We start from the raw sequence: 16,514 nt of genomic DNA on the forward strand, positions 1-16,514 counted from the left end.
CACAGGGGTGGTGGCCCGTAGGGCCGCAGACACCTGCCTCTGGTGGGCACCAAGCCCAAATACCCTGAAGAGGCGCGTGGACACGTGACCAGCCAGTACGCAGGCGCAGTGGACACCAGGCGCACGTGCCCTTCGGTGCGCAGGCGTGGTGGCCCCTGGACGCCGTGGCCTAGGGGCGCGCAGGCGCAGTGGGCACAGTGGCCTCCCGGCAGCATGGGGCCGTTGCGCTGGCAGGTGGCGGCCGCCATGGCAGTAGGCCTCACGCTGGCCCTGGAGGCGCTGCCCTCCGTGCTGCGCTGGCTGCGGGCAGGGAGGCGGTCGCGGTCGCGGCGCGAGGTGCTCTTCTTCCCGTCGCAGGTGACCTGCACCGAGGCCCTGCTGCAGGCCCCGGGTGTGGGATCGGCGGCGGAGCCCTCAACGGACTGCCGGTGCAGCCTGCCGCACGGCGAGAGCTCGCTGAGCCGCCTGCTGCGCGCCCTGCTGGCCGCCCGCACCAGCCTCGAGCTCTGCCTCTTCGCCTTCTCCAGCCCGCAGCTGGGCCGCGCCGTGCAGCTGCTGCATCAGCGCGGGGTGCGCGTCCGGGTCATCACCGACTGTGACTACATGGCCCTCAACGGCTCGCAGATCGGGCTGCTCCGCAAGGCAGGTAGGCCGGGGGCAAGGCGTTGGGGACCCCAGGCCTGGGGCCTCACGAGCCCGTTGGGGGATGAGTCTCAGACAGGGCGGGGTATGAGCTGAGCCCCAGGACCAGAGGCAGAGGGCTGAATGTCAAAGGCCGATGCTTGGGTCAGAGGCCTGAAGACAGATGAGATCTCGTTTATTTCCTATGGTGGTTTTGTAGGGTGAGGGTAGTTTTATCTGGGAGAAACCCCAAGTCAAGGGGGGGGCGTGGAGGGGACAGGCCTTGGTGAGCAGAGCCAGCAGCTTCCAGAGCTGCTCTGCTAAGGGGTCTCAGGCTGCTGAGTGTGAGCCCCAAGGAATGAGAAGGACCTGCCTTCCCAGCCAGTGGAGGAAGGTTTGGGAATTCCCTGAGGTGGGGCCCTCCCCAGGAATTCTGGGGTGTGGGAGCCCCAGGCCCCCCTTGTTCTCCAGAATGTTGTCTTGTCCCAGAGTTCCTGTTTGCCAGCTAGGTGTAGGTCTTGTGGGGGCCTCTCACCAAGGACAAAAGTCCTGGCATGAGGAACATTCTGGGAAATCGGTATCTGCTGAAAAGAGCAGGCAGATAATAAAATAGAAATAATGTGCTTTGACCAGTTGGAACAGTGGAGCCCCCCAGGCGATAGCCCCTGGTCACTCCACCCTAGCTTACATCCCCCAAACTGCTTCCCATCCCTCCCGCCCCTCTCCCCACCCCATGTACACGCCCTACTTACTTGCTCACCTTTGTACTTGATGCTAATAAATCCAAGACTGCCTTTGGATTCAGGCTGCACATTATTTCCCATGTAGCCCCTCTAGGCTTCTCATTGCTTCACATGGACAGATCTGTCCCTCATCCTGTGCTGCTCCCAACGCTGCCACCCTGTGAGGCGACACTGGGGAGCAGCCCTCACTCTGCTATACCTCATTCCCTGCCTGGGGTGGGGCAGCAGCTATATCCTTAGATTTTCACTACTGCAGTGTGAAGTGATGATGGTTTGGCCTGGCAGCACTCAGGAAATCTAAGGTGAAGGTTAACAAATCTGCATGCCTACCTGCTTGCAGGCCACCAAAGATGGTAAAGGCTGGACTTCAGGACTGAGGGGTTAAGCAGGAAGAAGGCGTTTCACTTAACCGTTAGTGAATTTCAGGCCGGGGCTTCTGAAATGAACAAAAGTAATGTTCTGAGAAGTGAGGCTTAAATGTTTAGTGGTTGAGTGGTTGAGCAGTTGATGTAATTGTTTCTCCAGTTGCAGAAGGCTGGGGGAGACATCTCTGCCCTACCTACCCAACTCACTGGGAAATAGAAAGTGTGGGGTCTGCATTGATTCTTCTACCTCTCAGTTTGTCAGCACATGTGCTAATGTGCACTGCAAACTCTGTTCCCTGTATTGTGAATGTTAGCTGCACAGAGCCTGAACTTCGTGCTTCTCTCAGTCACCCAGGAAAGTCATTCTGCACAAGCATTTGTTTGACCTGCCAGTTCTGTGGCCACGGTGATCCAAAGTCTTGAAGCGCCCTTGAGTGTTGTCCTGGCCCCTCCCCTCTTCACACAAGCACTCCTGGCCTTTCACTGGCTGGGAGGCAGAGCTGCCTCTCTGGGCCAGGCTCAGCTTCCCCCACTCCACCTGGGGCTCTCTAGCTGGGAGTGACCCGCAGCCTCTGTGGCAGGGCTGGAAAGGCAGTCTAAACGTGGAGGATATCCACCGCTCTTCCTGGTGGTCACGAGCCGTCCCGCATCTGCTGGCAGGTTCGAGGGGAAAACATGGATACGTTTAGCTTTTAGAAAATCTTTAAGATTTTATTATTTTTGGGCCTCCCCGGTGGTGCAGCGGTTGAACGCTGGGTTGCGAGGCTGCCCGCGGCCTCTGTGGCGCCGGTTCGATCCCCGGCTGCTCCCCGGCCACCGGAGGAGGGTCCCGCATGGCGCGCAGACCTCTCCTGTCGCCCCCTGCTCCCCTCAGCAGTGTACTTTGGTCCTTCTGCCTGCTCTGCTCCCCGCTCTGGCTCTGGTGAATTCTCTCACCGTCCGGCGCCTCTGACTGTACCCAGTGCCTGTATAAATAAATAAATAAATCTAAAAAAAAAAGTTAAAAAAAAAGATTTTAGTATTTTTCAGGAAATCTTAGACTCTGACATTTGGGAAGAATCTTAAAGGTCACCAAGATAAGGCTCCCACCTAAGGCTTGATCTCCTCTGATGGCACCTCAGCCATTTTCATCATTTAACAAATGTGCCTGTGTGCCAGTGTTTTCCTGGACCAGAGACACAGTAGTGAACAAGACCAAATCCCAGCGGGAAGGGACTAAAGCCTGACACTTAAAGTTGGATCGTCATAAGGGTCAGGAAATGTAATAAAACAGGGTGAAGGGCAGAGGAACTCAAGCATAACAGTGCTATGAGAGAGGTATCTGGAGGGAGAGCCTTCTGGATTGAGGAACAGCAAGTACAGATGCTAACTCTGTGTGTTTGAGGAATAGGAAGAAATCTCCTATGCCAAAGATGGTAGTAGTAATGACGAGAGACCAGGGCACCGGGGCATATGGGTTTCATTCAGAGTGGAGGCAGTGGGCTGGACCCTGGAGTGTGAGACAGAAAGTGCTTAGAGGATGGTGAGCCTGGCAGAGGCACAGAAGACCCCACACGGGTTGTCCAGGCTGCTCTGAGCAGAATGGGCTTCAGGGTAGCAGTGGGTGGTATGGGTCAGAATGGGAGCCGGGAGATGGAGGGGAGAGCCTTGTGATTGTGTTGGCGTGGCCAGAAATGGTCTCTTCTGTTTTGAAGGTTGAGCTGATGGAACTTGCTGGTAGGTTGGTTGTAGTGTGTGAGACATGTCGTCAGGATTCCCTGGGATTAGGACGCTGCTTTCCAGGCAAGGTTGCTGGGAAAAATACAAGATGCCCTAGTAAATTTGAATTTCACAGAAGCTACAAGTAATATGTAGCGTCTTTCAGAAGTAGTGCATGGGAGATACCTTCAAAAATCATTTCTTGTTTGTCTGAAATTCCATTTAATTTGGACATCCTGCATTTTTATTTGTGAAGTCTGGCAACCCTATTGCAAAGCAGGCTATTTTAAACTCTTAAATCACACGTCTAATGGTCTCATTCACTGAGTGACTAATTATGGAAGCCAGCGTTACTCCAGGGCTGATGCAGAGGTGGACAGGAAGCAAGGCCCTGCCCTAGAGAGTTTGAAAACAATGTGGGGAAGAGGAGAGACAGCAGCAACACAAAATGCAACCACCTCAGGCTCTCTGAAGGATGCAGGGCATGCGAAGAATAGTTTTTGTATGAGTAACTGCTAACAGTGGTCAAGGTCAAGGTCCATCCAAACTAGGGATCCAGTGCCACTGAACCCCTCACTCTGACACACTCAGGGCCTGGTTTCTTGGGTTCTCTTTGCCCTCTCAGGCTCGCCCCTTCTTCTTACAGAATGGGATGCAGCTCCTGGCCTGGTGGTGTTCATACGGGGTCGTACCAGCTCCTGGCAGAAGTGAGAGTTTAAAGGCTGGGGAACCCCAGCCAGTGATTCGTGCTCATTCACCTCTGATGGGAGTACTGCTTGGCTCTTCCAGAATCAGTAATTCTGCAGGGTTATGCTGTAGATTTCGATTCCAGAGGCATGGGTGGGTAAACCTCAACCAAATCACAGGACCTGGTGAGGGTTGTTTCTAGAAGAAATTGAGTCATGTTAAAGATGGTAGTAGTAAGGTGTCCTTACTGGAAACAACAAATTTTTTTGTTCCACAGAATTTGATGGCAATGGCATTTTTTTTTAAAGATTTATTTATTTATTTGTTTATTTATTTATTTACACAAGCACTGGGTACAGTCAGAAGCGCGGGAGGGTGAGAGAATTCACCAGAGCCAGAGCGGGTCGCAGAGCAGGCAGAAGGACCGAAGTACACTGCTGAGGGGAGCAGCGGGAGGCAGGAGAGGTCTGCGTGCCATGCGGGACCCTCCTCCGGTGGCGCTCAACTGCTGCGCCCCCGGGGAGGTCCAAATGGCAATAGCATTTCCAGACCCCCAGACAACTACCAAAATCAGACTGTATGCAAGACCACACAGGCGCATTCTACTTATCAGGGATATCGGGCATATCTGCCTGTCTGCCGTTGTCTCTGCTGCCCCTCCTCCCCTTGGGACTGTGAGTGCTGCTCTCACGCTGGAGTGCGACTCAGCCCCCGCCCCTTGTTAAGCATGACAAGCTCTGCTTTCCCACCAGATTGCGAACAAATGGCAAAATCAGTAGCTGCTAGAAAATGGCGCACAACGAGGAGCTCGTGTGTGAATGAGAGTCTCGCGTGAGGCCGTAGTGAAGGATCACTTGCCCTTTTTGCAGGTATTCAGGTTCGACATGACCAGGACCTTGGCTACATGCATCACAAGTTTGCCATAGTGGACAAGAAGGTGCTGATCACCGGCTCCCTCAACTGGACCACGCAAGCCATTCAGAACAATAGAGAAAATGTTTTGATTATGGAGGATGAAGAGTATGTGAGGCTTTTTCTGGAAGAATTTGAGCATATTTGGGAAGAGTTCAACCCCACGAAGTATACCTTTTTCCCACAAAAGAAGAGAGGCCACTGAAGCTGTGCTGTTGTCTCTGTCTGCAGAGCTGGAGGAGAGAATGGGGGCTAACGCTGAAAGACTTTTGGTACCCACGCTTGAAACCAGGCCAGACTATAGAGAGGACAGACTGGCCTGAGCCCAGTCTGGACCCATCGTGGGTGTTGGTGCCAGGCTGCGTTCTGTGCGTGAGAACCCCAGTGCAAGAAAGTCACAAACTAAATTCTCCTTCATTAAAATACTGAAAAGTGAAGTGAAGAATGGTTGAGGTTGAGGAGGAAAGGGGAGTTCCTGTCCCGTCAAGTTGGTTGTTTGGGGTTGAGTCTTCAGTTTTTCCCTCCACTAAAAGTCAGGTCAGCTTCACCGTCTTCCCAGCGTGACTTCTGGCACCTTGCCCGGCGTCTCGCTGCTGGAGGCTCTGCTCCTGCTCTGCGCACAAGAGGCCCAGTGCCCTTTCGGGGTTGGAGGTCTGAGTCCCTTTCCTGATGTGACAGTCCTCGGCCTCCACGAGCCCTTCTTTAGTCTCCGCGAGTGTTCCCTCCTGCCCTCCTGCCCCGCTCACTACCTGGCACTGCTGTGCCGCGCTCCCCGCACCCCCATGCTGGCAGTCTCTCTGTCAGGTCACCAGCTCCTCGCTGGGTCTGCGTGAAGTGGAGGGGAGAGGGCCCGGGAGTGCTGGTGCAGCACAGCAGGGAGCGGCCCCCCTGGTGCCCTCACATTCATGAGTCACCCGCAGGTCACTCCCTTCCCGGGGTTCACGTCCATAACTGCTCTTTAAAGCAAAAGCACATGAGAATGTTCCTCCTCGCCAGCTTCCTTTTGTTTTCATGTGGAGAGTGTGGTTTGTCCGGAAGGGCTGTAAGCAGCTAGAATTGGCTTCTGTTTCCATGTTAAGCTTTTAGTTTTTAACGTTTTCATGCGTAAGGTAATGTTGTTATGCATTTAGAAGTGACCTGAACTGTAACACCTGCGGGACTTGGCTGATTCGCATTCTTGGCTTGATGTAATTCATCTGAGTTACACGCCGTCGGGGGACACGCCCGCGGAGAGCCCAGTTTCAGACTTTGGTTCCTGACAGGTCTGTTGTTATTCTCGGGCAGGATTTTGTGTTCATGGGTCTTAGAGCAGGTGTCTTACATTTGTGAAAAGTTCCAGTATTTTTCATTACATGTATATCTGCATGTACACGCACACACACGCACACACACCCCTCGCACACCACCCGGATGACTCACGCTAGCATCGTGTCATGTTCCCTGTACAGTGTGCTGTCGCCTGTCCTGAGGGGCCCTCCTTCCCCAGCACCCTCAGCGCCGCCTGGAGAGACAGTCAGTGCGACTTGTTTTTCTGTTTTTAAAGTTATCTTTAACTCAGGTGTTAGTCAGGTAAACTCAAAGTTAATTTTATCCATTTAATTGAAGATATAAAGGATAATGTACAGATTAGAAAGTACAGGAAATGGTTTTACATGAAAGGTGTTTTTTACCCGAGTCTGTGCTCCAGTCATGTGTGTTAGTGAAACTGGAGAAGACTTGAGAACATGTTTGTTGTCCTGAACATCCTGCGTATTTGAAATAAATGTTTTTCTGGAAGGTTAATACCGTGTGTCCTTGCTCTTGCCCACTGCTCGTTCACATTGTGGCTGCTCTTTATTAAACAGATACATCTTGGGGGGCGGGCCATATACATCCATTTAGAAACCTTTGGTCCTGACTGTGGCACCTGGGGACCTCCTGTTAAAGTGTTTTCCAACATGTGCATGTGATCTTGGTATGATCGTCAGCCTTTTTCCATTCTCGGGGGAGTGGGGGTGCACCTGAAGCTTGCCCACAGTGCTCGGGTCTCTGGCTGGTGTTCAGAGGAGAGCACAGCTGTTAAGGGCATATGAGGTCACCTAGCTGAGCTATCCAGACGGATGTTTCAAGAATTGTGAAGGTATTTTTGTTTAATATACCTATATAAATATTGCTTATGATTTTCATTGTTTTAACAGAATTAGGGAACTAAATCTAACAAAAAGTCTCTGAAAATAGTTAACTTTTCCAAGAAAAATTTTCTTTAAAGATTTATTTATTATGCATACATGATCTAGGGTATGGGCCAGAGGTGTGGAGGGTGAGGGGATTCACCAGAGACAGAGTGGGGAGCAGAACAGATGGATCTACTGAAAAACACTGCTGAGGGGAGCAGCAGGAGAGACAGGAGAGGTCTGCTGCGCCATATGGGTAGCTCCCTGGCCAGGGATGGAACTCACGCTCCAGTGGCTGCGGTTAGCTTCACAATGCTGCGACTTAACCCCTTGTGCCACCAGGGAGGCCCCAGAAAAGCACTTTAATTTCTCCTGCTCTCACAAGACAATTCCACACCACACAGTATCAGCAGGGAACAAAACCAGCAACACCCACAGAACTTCAAGCCTCTGACTAGAACAGCATCACCTGCTCACAGGTGCTTCCCCTGAAACCTGAGACACCCCCCTGGCCCCAGCCCTGGGCCCTAGAGCACAGCTTGTGGGGAGTGAAAGTGGCAGCAGGTGGTGGGCACTTTACCACCCACCGCCTGAGGCCCATGTGGGCTTGGGCTGCAGGAACGTGGAGCCCCACTCCACCAACTGCAGCACTGTGGCTCCCTGCAGCTGCAGCCAGTAGAGAGGCCCGTGGATTTGGTGCCTGGATGGTGGAATCTGGCCATAGCTCATAGCTCGCAACTGACCAGATTCCAAATTGTCCAATCAACCCAAGGATTGAAAATGACCCAGTCAGACTTGTAGGTGGGGGACTCTGAAGGAGGACATAAGGCAGGTCAGGAGCCAGCGTGGGGTGCTCTGTTCCTGGCCTCCGAAGAAGCAGCATCCAGCTTCTCCAAAGGAAGAAGAGAAGCTGAAATGCTTTGCAGAGAAACCAAAGGGCTTCGCAGACATGGGGGACCCCTGCCCTTCGGCCTGCCTCTGACGGCTCTTGAAAGGAGCACCAAAGGCCCCAGGCCTGGTGTCTCAAATAGCTGTTGTTGGAGTGGGCCAGCAACTCAAAGAGCTGTAACTGGGGTGACACTGCCACCTCCTACTGAACAGTAGTGACTAGTACTACTGGCCAGTGCTGTCCTGCACTGTAGATGGTCCAGGTCACTTTTGAAAGTTGTTAACATGGTGTGTCTAAAGGTCTGGCACTGCCTCCTGGTGCTGCTGTCTGGTCCAGCGTCCTGTCTGGTCCGGCATCCAGTGCCAACCATCCCGACCTTCAGACTGTTGGGCTGCTGTGGTGTCATCTCAGGGACCCCACCTGTGGCACCTCCAGTTGCCACTCTGAGTTGGACCCTGGCCTGCTGCTTGCCAGTTGCAACGAGTTCCAGGCCCATGTTGATGGGACAGCGCCTTCTTGGATGAACAGACTTTCGTTTGGGACTCCTGGACACTGGACACTCGGGTAAGATGCCAGGCTCTTATAGCCTGTTTGTTAAATAAACCCTGTTGTTGTTCCCTGAGCTTGAGTAGTCTTGCAATTGTGCCTATGGGTGCGAAGCCACAGTGACCTGTCCTCTAGTGGCCAATGTCCTTTGCACAGCTTGAGCCCCGCTATATCCGCTCCCCCCATTGCACCGTTTCACCCCTGGCTCAATTAAAGTGACCAGCTGGCCGTGTCTCCACGCCATCCCCCGCGGGCCAACCCAGTGGCTGCATTCCCACTACCTCACTCCTGCGCTGCCAGGGCCTGCCACAGCGCAGGTGCAGGACACTCAGCCAGCATGTGCTGGATTTAAGCCAGGAATGAATTCTCGGCGATACTCTTGTGTAAAAGGTTGTGTAAATTCTGTCCCATTCCCGCTCTTCCCACCCACCCTCATTTTCCCTCAAGGGTGGTCTCTTTCCCCTCTGCTCCCTGTGCATCTTTCCCTGTCCCGAGGCCCCGCTAACAGAAACACCTTTCACCTGGGCTGTTTTATCACTGACTTCATCTCAGATTTCAGCCTCCAGATCTCCAGAAGCCCTGTGTAAACGAGCTACGACAGTCCTCAGGGTGGCCCTTCTGCAGACCCCAGTCAGGATTCCGGAGTGAGTCCTTAGGGCCCTGCACTCCAGGATCTGTGTAGCAGATGGCCCCACACTGTCCAGGATGCATCCAGGGTGCGGCCGCCGTGCAGGAAGGCTCCTCTGCCTGAGTCTTGGCTTGGCGGCTGCAACAAAGCAGCATCTTGCCCTCAGGCAGGGCAGCAGTGTTCTCCGGCTCGCCCGCTCCAGCAGAGCTACTGAGGCAGCGCCTGGCCCAGCCTGCTCCTTCTGGGCTGGGTGCTGCAGCACTCAGGCCTCAGGAACAGCTTGGGCCAGGGCTCGGCCCTCTCTGGGAGGAAGAGACCCCGTCTAGCTCGTCCCAGAAGGAGCTGTGGCCCCACTCAGACATCTTGTTCCACACAGACCACTGTGAAAAAGGGACATAACATAGAGCCATTTAAAAATAGGGCTGTTCTGGTCCATCCTGAGCCCTGTCTGCAGCCTGCCAGGTTTTGCTTGTCGAACAGAGGGCCCTAAAGCCTCACCCCGAGGAATAAGCCGGGCTTCACTGGGCTCTTGCCACAGGTGCTTCTAATAACTGCCAGGGAAGAAAAACAAAACAGGTCATTCCCCTGAAAGTTGACCACAGAGATCACACCTGAGGGAGAAAACCTGTGCTGTCAAATTAAGGATGTAAACAATGATACCTCATTTGAAAATGGAATCCTACAACATGCGGCGTTTAAAAGCCCGCCTTCCTCTTTAGCCGGCCTTTGAAGCCATCATCATGTAGCGCGCGTCTGCGCCCCTCTGCCCTTCACTGCCGAGCAGCCTTCTGTGGCCTGGGTGGACATTTGCTTACCCGCGCGTCAGCTGCTGGACATGCGGTTTGTTTCCAGCCTTTGGCTGTTACAAATAATGCTGCTAGAAACATTCATGTATGATTGGGAATTTGTGTGGAAATGTTTTTGTTTCTCTGTTAGATACCCAGGAGTGGAATGGCTGGGTTACAGCATGCTGTTCAGCCGCTTGTCTCTGTTTCTAAAGTGGCTGCACCATTTCCCTTTCCCAGCAGCGGTGCATGTGGGTTCCCGCTCGTCACGTTACAGCTGACCCACACCGCGTGAGGTGGTGTTTATAGACTTGAGTTGCATTTTTTCTGATGACTAATGATGTTGAGCATCTTTTTGAGGTATTCACTGGTCATTTATGTCTCTTTGAAGAAACATCTATTCAAATCCTTCATCCATTTTTAAACTGGGTTGCTTTTTTATTGAATTAAAAGGGTTCTTGGTATATTCTGGATACAAGCCCTTTATCAGACAAATGATTTGCAGATATTTCTCTCCCCTTTGGGTTGACGTTTCACTTTAAAAAAAATATTTATGCATACAAGAACTGGGGTATAGGCCAGAGGTGTGTGTGGGGGGTGAGAGGATTCACCAGGGACAGAGTGGGAAACAGAACAGGCAGACTGACTGAAATATACCGCTGAGAGGAGCAGAGGGGGAGGTGTGCTATGTAATGTGGGTAGCTCCCTGGCCGGGGATCGAATTTGTGCTGCAGAGGCTGCGGATAGCTTCATAGGTTGCATCTTAGCCCCTTGTGCCACCAGGGAGGTCCTCACTTTCTTGATGGTACTGTTTGCATTACATGTTATTAGTTTTGTCTTTTTTCCTTTGTTGCCTATTCTTTGGTGTCTTGTCTAAGAAATCATTGTCCAAACTCCAGGTCACAAAGATTTGCGCCTATGTTTTCTTCTGAGATTTTTAACTCTTTGCTCTTAAGTCTGTGATCCATCCTGGGCTAACTTTTGGTGTATGGTGTGAATGGTAGGGAGTTCAGCTGTATCTTTTCTTTTGCTTGTGGCTGTCTAGTTGTCTCAGCGCCATTTGTTAAAGATTTGTTCCTTCCCCACTGAATGGTCTTGGCACGCTTGTTGAAGATCAATTGATCCTAAATACAAGGTCTTATTTTTGCACTCTAAATTGTTTCATTAATCGGTGTCAATTCCTATGCTACACCATGGCACAATCCTTAATATACCACACTCTCTCGATTAGTTAAGCTTTATAGTGTTTGGAAGCCCAATATAGCATGAATCCTGTTTTCATTTTCAAGCATTATTTTGGCTATTCTGGGTACCTTTGTATTTCCATATGATAAGCTGATCAACTGCTGCAAAAATAGCTGGGGTTTAGATAGGGGTTGTGTCAAGTCCATCTCCAGTAAGACGGAGTATTGCCATCTAAACAATATGAAATCTTCTGACCCATGAAAATGGAATGTTTCCATTTACTTAAATGTCCTTTAAAAGATGTGGTTTTTGTATTTCTCTGTGTTCTTTAAATTATATGATTATAGAAATAGAACTAGTTTTTGTATATTGATTTTATATCTTGCAAAGCTGCTGCTTTGCAGCTCACTTTTTAGTTTTAATAGATATGGTTTCTGGATTCTTTAGGATTCCCATTAAGGTCATTTTGTCTGCAGAGATCGTTTTACTTTTTCCTTTCTGATATGCCTTTCCCGTCTCTTGATTAATTGCCCTGGCTAGAATCTCTAGTTCACTATTAAATAGAAATGGTGAGAGCACATTATTTTTGCCTTTTCCTAATCTTAGGGGGAAAATTTTCAGTCTTTTACCATTATTGTGTTAGCTGTGGTTTTTCATAGATGTCCTTTATCATATGGAATAAGTTCCCTTCTAGGTATAGTTGAGTGTTTTTAATGATGAAAGGATGTTGGATTTTCTGAATGTTGATTTTGAAAATTGCACTAAATAGCTTTTAAAAAAAAGTGTTAAAGCTATTAGAGTATCATTGTTAGGTCAATGTCCAAAACCTGCGTACACTTGCCTAGAATTTCTAACAAAATGGCAATATAATTATCGAAACATTCTTAAACTGGTATAGCACAAGGAAAAGAAATATCCTTTCTAATGACTCCTAAGTGTTTTTTGGCTAAGTTTCATAAATTCCCTCAGTTGATTTCTAGTGGGCAGTCAGACTTTTTTTTCTGCTTTTCTGAAAGTTTGGATCCCATTTTCATACCTGTCATTGTAAAGGTTGTACATACACATACACAACTGAAAATTTCTTAGTCAGTGATGAGACTTAGAAAATGAAACAGAATGGAGGCGTCCGTTTACGCTAGCAAGGGTTCCTTATTTTGTGAAATTTTGTTTATGGTGTGTATATGTATATTGGGTGATGATTGCATTTTCTTTCGTAGACAAAACTTTAACATAAATATTAAGATGAAGGCATCACTCATTGCCCCCTGACCTTAGTTTTTTTTAGTATTATATCTCTCTATATTTTTACATCATTGTTCACTTTTGTACAATGTGTGTTTGCACGCTTTCTCCTCTCAGGTGTCCTCCTGTAAAATTCCCACCACCAGTTCACCCATGAGCCATTACCATAGTCCCTTGTGCTCTTCCTGAGTTTTGATAACTGAGCCAATGTATCTTAATTTAGACTCTGAATATAAAATATTTACTATGCATTGTGTGTAAATGTGAATTCTGGATTTTTATATGGAGTCTCTTTAAAAATGATGGCAATCCAAATCTTTCAAAACACTGCAAGAAAAAGGCTATACAAGTAAAAACAAGAACTCCACTCTGTCTCCAGGCTTTTGATCAGTTTCAGGCTTTTGACCTAAATGCATGTTTTGCATTTGTATGTTAAACAAAACCTCATTCACAGCATGCAAAGGGTGATGCAAAAATAGTTTATTATGATATAGTTTATGTAAAGTTAGATAATATTTACAAAATAGAAATGATCAGCTATATCCATGGGAATCTAGCATGGCACACAAAGGAATAAATATTTTGACAAAATTAACACTTCAAATGTAGCTAACAGTTGATCAGAAAGTTTGTTTAAAAAAAAGGTTCAAAATGAAACCATAAAAGTCTTGAATTGTCAGAGAGAAGCTTAGCTGATGAGGCTCTGCTCTTTAGGACTGTGCTGCCTGACAGGTGGCCCCGCTGGGTGGGCCGCACTCCGGGAGGGCCAGAGCCTGAGGACCTGGCTGGAGTCCGGAGGCCGTGCCCGGTCAGCTGGCCCGGAGGCCTCGGCATGCTTCTGCGTGTGATTGTGAATCTGAGTGTTACCATTCAGCATTAGTGCAGAAATTAAACACCAGTAAAAATTCTACATGCTTGTTCTCTGCGTATGTATCACCTGGCTGCTGAAATAATTAGCGGTGGCATAAGTGTGTGCTGTGAATTATTTCTAAATATATTACAGCAGGAAAATGCACATTTTCACTTTGTTCATAGATCAACCCCTCGGCCCCGAGGTGTGGCATGGTATGTTTTTGTCTCGTAGCTCAAGTGAGATACTCACTCTGATAGATGAGTGTCTTTGTGAGGAGAATCATAATTGTTGAAGAGCCACTTAGAAACTTTTCCTTTTATAAATATTACTTAGGAAAACCGCACGAATTAATTCTCTTCATTTAACTGGTTTTGAATTCTAACAATGTCAGTAAATAAGTTATTAATACTAACATTAAATCCTAAAATCCATTTTACTTGAAGTTTTGTAATATAAACATAACACAGTAGTGAATTTAGTATCTATAATCTATTCCTAGCTTTCTATAAATGAAAATTGAAATATGTGACATGACTACTGATAAGGGGGAGTTGAGGGCATGGGAAATGTGGCAGGTGGGCTGCCGTACCGATGGCAACCACTGTTTCAAAACTTTGTTCCTTCGTGGTGGGCACAACATCCATCCTGGGGAAGGACCCCTCGCTGACCTCTCAGGGCCCATATCATGTTTCACTCCCAGGAGACCTGAAAGCCTTCCTGGGTCACGATACTCTGGGATGATCCAGTTCTTAAGTATCTTGTGACTAAGTATTTCCTTGCCAGCCTCACACAGATACTGTAAGATGACGAGGGCTGAGACCCCACGCTGTCACACAACTTGAGGGGGTTGGGGGAGGAATCCCGGTGGCTGGTGGGACTGCACAGACCCCTGCCAGCAAGTCCTCATAGTTCCCCATTTGACTACTGGGACCAGACTACACCTTCACTAAGCCTCACCAGTCTTAGATTTCTGTGTAAAGGATCTGGTCAAGATGGAACTACCATTTTTTGTCATTGTCCCCAAGGACGGCTCTACCAAGAACAAGTTCCCCTGCTACCTGAAAGTAGAATCTTCCTAATTGGTAGATTATTTTTGGGGTCTTGGAATGCTACGATCATTTGTGGGAACCCCCATGGAAAAAATTTTGAGCATTCCTACACCCCAAAAATAACCTACCAAATAGGAATGTTCTACATTTGGATATTGAGGGAAGCCTGATTTAAGTGTTTGTTCAATGGAAAACAATAAATGGACTAGAATAAGGGTGATCATTATTTGAGATACTGTATACACGTATACATTCTTTAACACCATCTGTTAAATGACTAAAGCTTTTAAAAAGATGTATTAGTCTTTAAAAATACTTCCTTGTTACGTGGGTGGGGTTCAATGTTGTACCCAAAGCTATCTCCCTGTCTTAAAAAGGGATGTCTGGATAAGGTTTTTAAAAAATGCACACAAACTCTGTCACAAAATCCCTGCAGTAACCTCTAAGTAATATTTACACTGCTTGCTCTGATATACAGGTTATTTTGAAGAAAGTAAACATCGTGTTCAGAGACTTCGCGCACCACGGGGAGCCCGCGTCTTCGGGAGCCTGCACACGACACCCGGAGAGGCCGGCACATTCCAGCAGGTGGGCTCCGTCCTCGCAGGGTGGATCTGGGGGTGGCTACTTACTGCTGCTCTGGTGAGAGCCCGCCGTTGACGGGCTCCAGAGAAGAGAGACCTCTTCTCTTTATAGAGAAACGCGAATACTCAAAGTGGCAAAAGAACGAGGCTGGGCCTTTCCCAGCAGACAAGATTTGAGAGACTTGCTAAGGTGGTCATGTTGGGTTTATGTCACGTCTTCCCGTCAAGACAAGAACCTAGAATGAGTGGTTTTACTAGATTACTTCAGGCTGACTCTCACTTAAGTTTTCAAGTGTGGAAAGGAAAAGCTCGCCGAAAGTTGCTGGCACAGGGTACAAGTACACAAAACTGTACACCAGTACAATGTGCACCCGTCTCCTAAGCGCCGTGGGAGGGCTGAGCTGCCATGGCTTGCTGTGTCCTGCTGCGGGGGAGAACAGTGATCTCAGATGAGGTGACTTTTCCAGGGTTGGAAGTCTGCAATCTGAGCTCACAACGGGTAGGGATGTGGTGTCATGAAGAGGCCAGGGAAGAGGTGTGACACTTCCAAGCGTGAAATCTGTGGAAACCCTCACAGAAAGCCCTGAAGTATTCACTGGTTGAGCATTGTAGTAATTCCACTCTTAAGAATGGCAGAAGGGAGAAGAGCTGAGCCGATCACAAATGATGGGAAACATGGTGTGCTAATACTTTCAGAGCCTGTAAGTTCTCAGCAGCGTTCTTCCCCGAGGCTTTTCAGGTAGGGTGGGGGGCTGTTACACCAGGGCACTGGGAACTGGTCATAGTCTCAGCTGAGAGGAGAAGGCATTAGGGTGACAGTTAAAATCTGCATATAAAGCCAATCCCTCTTTAACATAAAATATTAAGAACTCAGGATCCTCGATGTGAAATATTTTGTGACTAAAGAGAAGCTTCCAATTAAAGTGCCAAACTGTTTTTTTTTTTTTTTTAATCCTTTTGGGTATAAATACATTTCCGTGTCCTTTACAAAACTTTGAAAATACTTAAAATTTCTTCCCTTTTCGGGTGATGAAGGGCTCACTGAATTCTGTATTTAGTTTTTTGAAATTGTGTTTATAAAAGTTAAATTTCAAGCTTCTTTGGGACAATAATGAGCAAACTTATTTGCAGGAAAAACAAATGTTGATGGTTGTATGGTTTTCACTCTAAGTGAAAGGAGGTCTGAATCCCAGAGAACAGTCTTAGGACTGAGGTTTTGGTGAATGGCAGTGGCCGTGCAGACACCAGGCAGGCAGAAGGGAGCAGGAGCAGAAGTGCTTTCCGGCCCCTGTTCTGGAACCAGCACAGGCTCACAGGAAGTGGAGGCCAGAAGGACCCAGCTGCTCCTCTTTGCCAGGTCCTCAGTAAACAGAGTCGCTGCAACCAGGGAGGGAGGAAGGCCTTTCTAAGAATACACAGCTTGCAGGAAAGGGCACCTGGCCAGGGCACAGCATTCGGTCACACTGAAGCTAAAGAGAGGCCTCAGGGCTGATGCTCAGCTTCCCGGTCTCACGGGGAGCCTGAGAACAGACTAAAGGGGGAGCAACAGGCAGCAGTGATAAAGTAAATGGTAT

General features: G+C 48.8%; 1 protein-coding gene across 1 annotated transcript; it reads left to right on the forward strand.

Annotated features, from left to right (window-relative positions):
- Positions 1-213: 213 nt before the first annotated feature.
- On the forward strand, positions 214-5,231 carry PLD6 (phospholipase D family member 6; the record flags this gene model as incomplete). Its single annotated transcript, XM_084239082.1, has 2 exons — positions 214-646; positions 4,984-5,231. The coding sequence occupies 2 exons, from the start codon at positions 214-216 to the stop codon at positions 5,229-5,231; spliced, it is 681 nt and encodes a 226-aa protein (XP_084095208.1).
- Positions 5,232-16,514: the final 11,283 nt, after the last annotated feature.

This window comes from Talpa europaea, assembly GCF_964194135.1.
Source record: "Talpa europaea genome assembly, chromosome: 7".
Classification (NCBI taxonomy): Eukaryota; Metazoa; Chordata; class Mammalia; order Eulipotyphla; family Talpidae; genus Talpa; species Talpa europaea.